The following is an 8,794-nucleotide window of genomic DNA, read 5'->3' on the forward strand; positions in this document are numbered from 1 at the left end:
GGATTGGATTATAAGATTTGAGAGTGCCAAATCAGATAGTTCTGATGCCAGTATCGCAAGCGCTGTTTTCCAGTATTAGTCACTGTCTGAAGGCAGGGAGGGAACTGGGAGTAGGAAAGGACTAAGACCCACAGTAGTGTCTATAACTGTGCATTATTACACACTATACCCAAAGTAGATCTGCCTCCAGAAAAGAAAAGGAAACTGACCCCAGCTGTCATGGTGCTGGTACCCATACACCTAATCCATGGCTGATATCAACTATGAAAGCATCAGGGGCAGAACCTGACTAAAGGTGATAGTTTGGTTCAAACAGATGCGTCTGTGCAAATTGATTCCTTCCTTCAGGTATAGCATTTCCATAATCCCATCTGCCCAGAAACTGTTGCATTATAAGTAACATTTGGTCATTTCTAACTCAGGGTTGTGTTTGCCCAGAGACAAAAGGGTCCAAAATTCTGTTATAACGAATCATGTACACATTATACTGCAAAGCGGCAAAGTCAATGCAGCATGAGGGGCCAAAAAAATTATAGCACTGTATAGGACGTGGAGAAATGCAAATACTTCTGGGCCACTTCAAATGGGTGGGATTATAAAAGTACGGTCAGATGAATGCAGTTGGGCTCATTTTTGAACTCAAATCTAACAGCCACCTGATCAGGCCAGGATGATAACTTTCCAGTTACCTCATTATAAAGAAACAGAAGACGAACTCTACCGAAGTATCAATGCTTGTAGTTACTAGACTGGACTGACTCCTGGAATGAAGGGATTTTAATTCATTCATGGGATGCTAGCATCACTGGCTAGGCAAGCATTTATTACCCACCTTTAATTGCCCTTGAGAAGGTGGTGGTGAGCTATCTTCTTGAAATGCTGCAGGCCCTGTGCTGTTAGGGAGGGAGTTCCAGGATTTTGACCCAGCTGCAGTGACTATCGCAACAGTGATAAATTTCCAAGTCAGGATGGTGAGTGGCTTGGAGGGGAATGTCCAGGTGGTGATGTTCCCATGTACCTGCTGCCCTTGTCCTTCTAGATGGTAATGGTCATGGGGTTGGAAAGTGTTGTCTAAGCAACCTTGGTGAGTTTCGACAATGCATCTTGTAGATGGCACACATTGCTGCTACTGTGCGTCAGTAGTGGTGGGAGAGAATGTTTGTGAATAGGGTGCCAATCAAGCGAGCTGCTTTGCCCTGGATGGTGTCTAGCTTCTTGAGCGTTGTTGGAGCTGCACTCATCCAGGCAAGTGGGGAATATTCCATCACACTCCTGACTTATGCCGTGTAGACAGTAGACAGGCTTTGCAGAGTCAGGAGGCAAGGATTACTCGCCACAGGATTCCTAGCCTCTGATCTGCTCTTGTAGCAACAGTATTTACATGGCTAGTCCAGTTCAGTTTCTGGTCAATGGTAAACGCCCAGAATGTTGATAGTGAGGGGTTCAATGATGGTAACGCCATTGAATGGCATGGGGCAATGGTCTCTTGTTGGAGATGGTCATTGCCTGGTACTTGTGTGGCGCAAATGTTACTTGCCACTTGTCAGTCCAAACCTGGATACTGTCCAGCTCTTGCTGCATTTGGACATGGACTGCTTCAGTATCTGAGGAGTTGCAAATGGTGCTAAACAATGTGCAATCATCAGCGAACATCCCCACTTCTGATCTTATGATGGAAGAAAAGTCACTGATGAAGCAGCTGAAGATGGTTGGGCCTAGAACACTACCTTGAGGAACTCCTGCATTGATGTCCTGGAACGAAGATGATTGACCTCCAACAACCACATCTATCTTCCTTTGTGCTCGGTGTGACTCCAAACAGCAGAGAATTCCCCCACCCCCTGCCCGATTCGCATTGACTTCAATTTTGTGAGGGCTCCCTGATGCCACGCTTGGTCAAAAGCGGCCTTGATGTCAAGGGCAGTCACTCTCATCGCACCTCTAGAGATCTTTTGTCCATGTTTGAACCAAGGCTGTAATGAGGTCAGGAGCTGTGTGACCCTGGCGAAACCAAACTGAGTGTCAGTGAGCAGTTTATTGCTAAGCAAGTGCCACTCGATAGCACTGTTGATGATCTCTTTCATCGCTTTACTGATGGTCAAGGGTAGACTGATGGGTAATTGGCCAGGTTGGATTTGTCCTGTTTTTATGTACAGGACATGCCTGGGCAATTTTTCACATTGCCAGGTAGATTCCAGTGTTGTAGCTGTACTGGAACAGCTTGACTAGGGGCACGACAATTTCTTGAGCACAAGTCTTCAGTACTATTGCTAGAATATTCCAGGGCCCATTGCCTTTGCAGTATCCAGTGTCTTCTGCTGTGTCTTATTATCATGTGAAGTGATAGGAGTCATATAAAGTTGCCAGACAAAGTAGAAGCCTGAGGATTGGGAACAGTTTAGAATTCAGCAAAGGAGGGCCAAGAGATTGATTAAGAGGGGAAAAATAGTACATTAGAGTAAACTTGCAAGGAACATAAAAGCAGACTGTAAAAGCTTCTATAAATATGCAAAAAGAAAAAGATCAATGAAGACAAATATTGGTCCCTTCCCTTCCAGTCCAAAATTGGAGAATGTATAATAGAGAGCAAGGAAATGGCAGAGCAATTAAACAACTACTTTAGTTCTTCTTTACAGAGGGAGATACAAATAACTTCTCAGAAATGCTAGGAGGAGGAATTGATGGAAATTATGAAATAGTGGAGAAATTATTAACTCAGGGCATAATAATCTACATCCCAGGATACTAAAAGAGATAGCCATGGAAATAGTGGATGCGTTGGTTGTCACCTTCCAAAATTCTATAGATTCTGGAACAGTTCTGGTAGACTGATGGATGGCAAAAGTAACCCCACTCTTTATAAAAGGAGGGAGGGAGAAAACAGGGAATTACAGACTGGTTAGCCGAACATCAGTAGTAGGGAAAATGCTAGTCTACTATAAAGGATGTGATAATTGGACACTTAGAAAATATCAACAGGATTAGACAAAGTCAACATGGATTTATGAGGGAAATCATGTTTGACAAACCTACTGGAGTTTTAAGGACATAACTAGCAAAATAGATAAGGGAGAACCAGTGGATATGGTGTATTTGGATTTTCAGAAAACTTTTGATAAAATTCCACATAAGAGATTAGTGTACAAAATTAAAGCACATGGGGTTGAGGATAATATGTCGGCCTGGATTGAGAATTGGTTAGCAGAGGGTAAAGAGAATAGGAATAAATGGGTCTTTTTCCAAGTGGCAGGCAGTGACTAGTGGGGTACCACAGGGATGAGTGCTTGGGCCCCAGCTATTCACAATATATATCAATGATTTGGATGAGGGAACCCAAAATAACATTTCCAAATTTGCTGACGACATGGAACTTGGTGGGAATGTGAGCGATAAGGAGGGCGTTAAGAGGCTTCAAGGCAATTTAGACAAATTGAGAAAGTGGGAAAATACAGGGCCGAAGCAGTGTAACATGGATAAGTGTGAAGTTATCCACTTCGGTAGGAAAAACAGAATGGCAGGGTATTATGTAAATGGTGATAGATTGGGAAATGTTGGTGTACAAAGGGACCTGAGTGTCCTTGTACACCAATCACTAAAAGCAAGCATGCAGGTGCAGCAAGCAGTTAAGGTTGCAAATGGTATGTTGGCCTTCGTTGCTAGAGGACTTAAGTATAGGAGCAAGGATGCTTTACTGCAGCTAGACAAGGCCTTGATGAGGCCACACCTGGAGTAGTGTGTGCAGTTTTGGTTTCCTTACCTAAGAAAGGGCATACTTGCCATAGACAGAGTGCAGCAAAGGTTCACCAGGCTGATTCTTGGGGCGGCAAGATTGTCGTATGAGGAGAGATTGGGCTGACTAGGGCTGTATTCACTAAAGTTTAGAAGAATGAGAGACCATCACATTGAAACATATAAAAATTCCTACAGTGCTGGAGACTAGATGCTGGGATGATGTTTCCTCTGGCTGGGGGTGGGGGGTCTAGAATAATGGATCACAGTCTCAGGATATGGGGTAAGCCATTTAAGACCGAGATATGAAGAGAAACTTCTTCATTCAGAGGGTGGTGAACCTATGGAATTCTCTACCACAGAGGACTATGGAGGCCAAGTCACTGGCCTTTTAGGAAGGAAATAGGTAGATTCCTAGACTCAAGGGATATGGGGAGAGAGCAGGGGTATGGCGCTGAGATGGTGGATCAGCCACTATCATAATGAATGGAGGAACAGGAGCAAAGGACCGAGTGACCCACTCCTGTTCCTATTTTCTACGTTTCTATGAATTGGCTGCAGACTAGCATCTGTGATGCTGGGGACCTCCGGAGGAGGCTGAGATGGATCAACCACTTGGCACTTCTGGCTGAAGATTGTTGAAAATGCTTTGGCCTTATCTTTTGCATTGATGTGCTGGGCTCCCCTACCATTGATGATGGGGATATTTGTGGAGCCTCCTCCTCCAGTGAGTTGCTTAATTATCCACCACCATTCACGACTGGATGTGGGCAGGACTGCAGAGCTTAGATCTGATCCATTGTTTTTGGAATCGCTTAGTTCTGTCTTTCGCTTGCTGCTTCTGCTGTTTGGCACACAAGTAGTCCCGTGTTATACCTTCACCAGGTTGATACCACATTTTTAGGTCTGCGTGGTAGTGCTCCTGACATGCTCTCCTGCAATCATCATTAAACCAGGGTCGATTCCCTGGCTTGGTGGTAAGGGTAGAGTGAGGGATACGGAGGGCCATGAGGTTACCAACTGTGGTTGAGTACAATTCTGCTGCTGCTGATGGCTGGTTGCCCAGCCTCAAGCTGTTGATCTGTTCAAAATCTATCCCATTTAGCACGGTGGTAGTGCCACACAACACGATGGAGGGTATCCTCCAAATTGAACATAGACTTCATCCCAACAAGGACTGTGCGGTGGTTACTCCTATTGATACTGTCATGGACAGCTGCAGCTGGGCAGGAAGGCTGGTGAGGACAAGGTCAAGTATGTTTTTCCCTTTTGTTGGTTCACTCACCACCTGCCGCAGACCAAGTCTAGCAGCTATGTCCTTTAGGACTCGGCCAGCTCGGTCAATGTGATGGTGCCAAGCCACTCTTGGTAACAGACATAGAAGTCCCCCACTCAGAGTGCATTTTGCACCCTTGCATCTCAGTGCTTCCTCCAAGTGATGTTCCAGGTGGAGGAGTACTAAATTCATCAGCTTAATAAAGGGGGGGGGGGGGGCCGGAGATTTCCTTGCCCATGAAGCCATGAGACTTCATGGGGTCTGGAGTCAATGTTGCGGACTCCCAGAGCAACTCCCTCCCAACTGTATACCATGTGTCGCCACCCCTGTTGGGTCTGTCCTGCTGATGGGACAGGACATACTCAGGGATGATGATGGTGGTGTCTGGGACATTTTCTGTAAGGTATGATTCCATGAGCATGACAATGTCTGGCCGCTGCTTGTCTAGTCTGTGAGGCACCTCTCCCAATTTTGGCACAAGCCCCAAGACAGAGGTCAGCAAATTTTTGGATACCCAGGGAATTATGGTATATGTAGATAATGCATGAACGTGGAGTTGAAGTAGAAGATCAGCCATGAATGGTGGAATATGCGCAAAGGGCCAAATGGTTTGCTCCAGTTCCTATATTACGTTCTTTTAAAAAAAGACTGGAACTCCAAACCAAAATCAGAAACAAAACCTGAAAGCACTCAGAACAGAGGGGTTGAGTCTGCATGCTTTGGAAAAAAACTGAAAAATGGTTTACCTCAAATATTAATTGTTCATTCTCTGTACAGATGGAGCCTAACCTGAATGTTTCCAGATAATGTATCTGTTTAGAAGGTGTTAATTGGAACAGCACTGTCTTTGTACAAGAGATACTAGAGGTAGCTGAGAAAGGTGAAAGCTAGAAGTGGAACAGTATGGGAGGGAGTTTCAAAAGACAGTTGAAATCTCTGTCACTGAAGATGCAGTAGAGAAGTGAGGTTGGGGGAGTGGCATGCACAGGTGGCAAGAGACAGAGGACCAGTGGTTACCTGAAGTGATACAAGGTTGGAGAAAGTTGGACAGAAGGGGGTATGGAAAGGCTGGAAGGGTTTTAAATTCAATCCATTGTCAAAATTAAATAAAGTGCCTCTACATTATCCATTCCCTGCATTGATTTGCAAGCAGCTCTCTATCTTATCAGTTCTGCATAGAAGAAACTTGGCCTGTCTTTGAATATTGCCAAAACTCATATCACCCTGCACCTGGTCAGCCAAATATTCTGCTTCCCATATATGTCGAAGAACAGACTTTGGAATATGCTGAGCACTTCCCATATCTTGGCAGCCAATACTCTCTCAAAAGGCCACCAATGACGAGGAGATCCAACACTGCATCAGTTGCACCAACTCAGCCTTCTACAAACAACAGCAGCAAGTGTTTGACAACAAAGACCTCCACAAGTCAACAAACATCCTAGTGCACAGAGAAGTTGTCGTCACCATGCTCTTGTACTGCGGTGAGACCTGGGCTGTGTAGCAGCGACACATCAGAGCACTAGATAAATTCCGTCAGCAATGTCTCTGCCATATCCTTTGGATTCAATGGGAGGACTATGAAGCAAATGTTAATGTCCCTCTTAAAGCCAGCTCCACAAGCATTCAAGCAAAGCTCTGGCAAAATCAACTTCAATGATTTTAGGATTACTGTCTGGCCAGAAATCATCTCTTCCGCCAGGTCCTGTTTTCTCAATGCTCAAATGACCAATATTCCAAGGGAGGTCAAAGAAAACGGTTCAAAGTCACTCTGAAGCTACCCTTGAAAAGCGGCAGCATTGACAGACATTAATAACTGGGAGGCACTTGCTATCAATTGTTCATAATGGCAGCAACTTGTCCATCAAGCTGCAACATGCTCTGAGTCACAACATCTTAATGGTGAGACAAAGCAGTAGTGCATAAGGAAAGGAAACAAATCCTACACTCCAGACTCCATTACCACGTGCGATATCCTGTTCCACGTGCACAAATCAGCTTATTCAGTCACATGAAGACCCATGGCAGAAACTCACGCCCGAGTAGGCATCATTCACGAATCAAAGGACAGACGACGATTAGGGTCTGGATTTCATTTCACCCAAAACTCCTTTTCCTTAATAACATATCCAAAACTTCAGATTTCCAATTCCAAAATTTAACCTCGAGTTGGCAAACTCCAGTTTATTATGCAGAAGATATGGAATGATTGGAGTGAACCCAGAGAAGAAAGGTAAGCAACACGGATAGAATTGCAGAACAGATTACCAGGGGTAGTCAACTGCAAAACACTGCATGGCTTAAAAAAGGCTGAATGAATTCCTATTAGGAAAGCTGATACAGTACGAGATGACTGTCATAGAATCACAATAAGGAAGCTGATGGCAGATTTGGAAGAACAAGCTAGATGGAGCATAGGGATTCCTCTGCCCAATACATTACTGTATTACAACCCCTAATTGTGCATTTTTAACCTAATGTTACAAGTGTAATAATGCTTTCCTTTTACTCCAATAGCTTCACTCCTGCACACAGTACAATCCTTGATAGAGTCTGAATAAATTTAAGGAGGAGATAGGCAGATTTTTAATTAGTAACGGGTTGAAAGGTTATGGGGAGAGGGCGGGAAATTGGAGTTGAGGCTGAAATGAGATCAGCCATGATCATAATGAATGGTGGGACAGGCTCGAGGGGCTGAACTGCCTACTCCTGCTCCTAGTTCTTATGTTCTTGTCAAATTTAAAAGCAACCAATACCACAACTATCCAACAGAATTTGTTTTCTTTTACTGGAAAGATGGCAACAATACTCCTTGCCACCTCGTCCATCATGAACTCCAGGGTCATTCATTTATCCAAGCAGATTTTACATAGCAGATGCCACTGGCCAATCCAAGTGTATATCCAAGTTGTTCTGCCTAAATCAGAATGACAGGAACAATGACACTTCAATCACATACTACACTGTATCTCTCTTATTATGACTAAGTTGCATCGAGTAAACCGAGAGCTGAGTTTCTGCAATGAACGTTGTACATCTCAATACATGAAAGGAGCAAACATCAACCCTTCACATCCTTTTGTTACAAATGAAATCACTTGCTGTGACCAAAGTAGAGGACAAACATCCCATCCTCCTGCACCCACCCCCTACCCGAGTACCACAGATACACCCTCCTCTCTTCTATTACCACGGATACCTCCTCCTCCTGGTGTCACCAATACCCCGCCATCTTCCCGCTGACTGTGCAGCCATTTTAATTGCGGACTCTGTATGTGGTGGGGGGGGGGGGGGGGGGGGGGGGTTGCTGTTGTGAGCCCTGTCTCACCTGCTCTGGTGTCGAAAGTCACCACAAATACCGCCACCACCTGTTCCTCCTCTTCCTGCTGCTGAGCTCCAGGAGCGGCGGCCGCCTCTCGTTCCGATCCCGGGCTCCAGCTCTCGGCAGCTCCACCGGACAAGCTGTGCGGTCCAGGCGCTAAACCGGCTCCGTTCCCGGGAACCAGGCTGGAGCCATCCCAGGGAGGGAATGTGACAGCAGGACCTTCCTCATACTCTAGCAGCGGGGCGCGGTCCGCCATCCCGCTGGGCTGGCCTCAGGGTAGCGTTCGATCCCTAACCCTCCTTCACTGTTCCCACTGTCAGACCCGCAGCTCACCAGCGGCTGTACAACAACCGGAAACTGCAGCCGGGAACCGGACATGGCGTAAAGCCAACGGCACCAGCACAGCGCCATCTTGGGAAGGTCACATGTTGACTTTCTCCGCCCAATGAAACCCCCACCCGACA

General features: G+C 45.6%; 1 protein-coding gene across 2 annotated transcripts in view; it reads right to left on the minus strand.

The window, feature by feature from the left end:
• The window catches only part of dennd11 (DENN domain containing 11), a 29,451-nt gene extending 20,749 nt beyond the window's left edge, over window positions 1-8,702 (minus strand). For both annotated transcript variants that reach the window (XM_041215866.1, XM_041215867.1), the window contains exon 1: window positions 8,334-8,702. In XM_041215866.1, coding sequence (XP_041071800.1) covers window positions 8,334-8,586 — 253 coding nt within the window. In that variant the 5' untranslated portion in view covers window positions 8,587-8,702. The remainder of the gene's footprint in view (window positions 1-8,333) is intronic.
• Window positions 8,703-8,794: the final 92 nt, after the last annotated feature.

This window comes from Carcharodon carcharias, chromosome 21 (assembly GCF_017639515.1).
Source record: "Carcharodon carcharias isolate sCarCar2 chromosome 21, sCarCar2.pri, whole genome shotgun sequence".
Lineage (NCBI taxonomy): Eukaryota > Metazoa > Chordata > Chondrichthyes > Lamniformes > Lamnidae > Carcharodon > Carcharodon carcharias.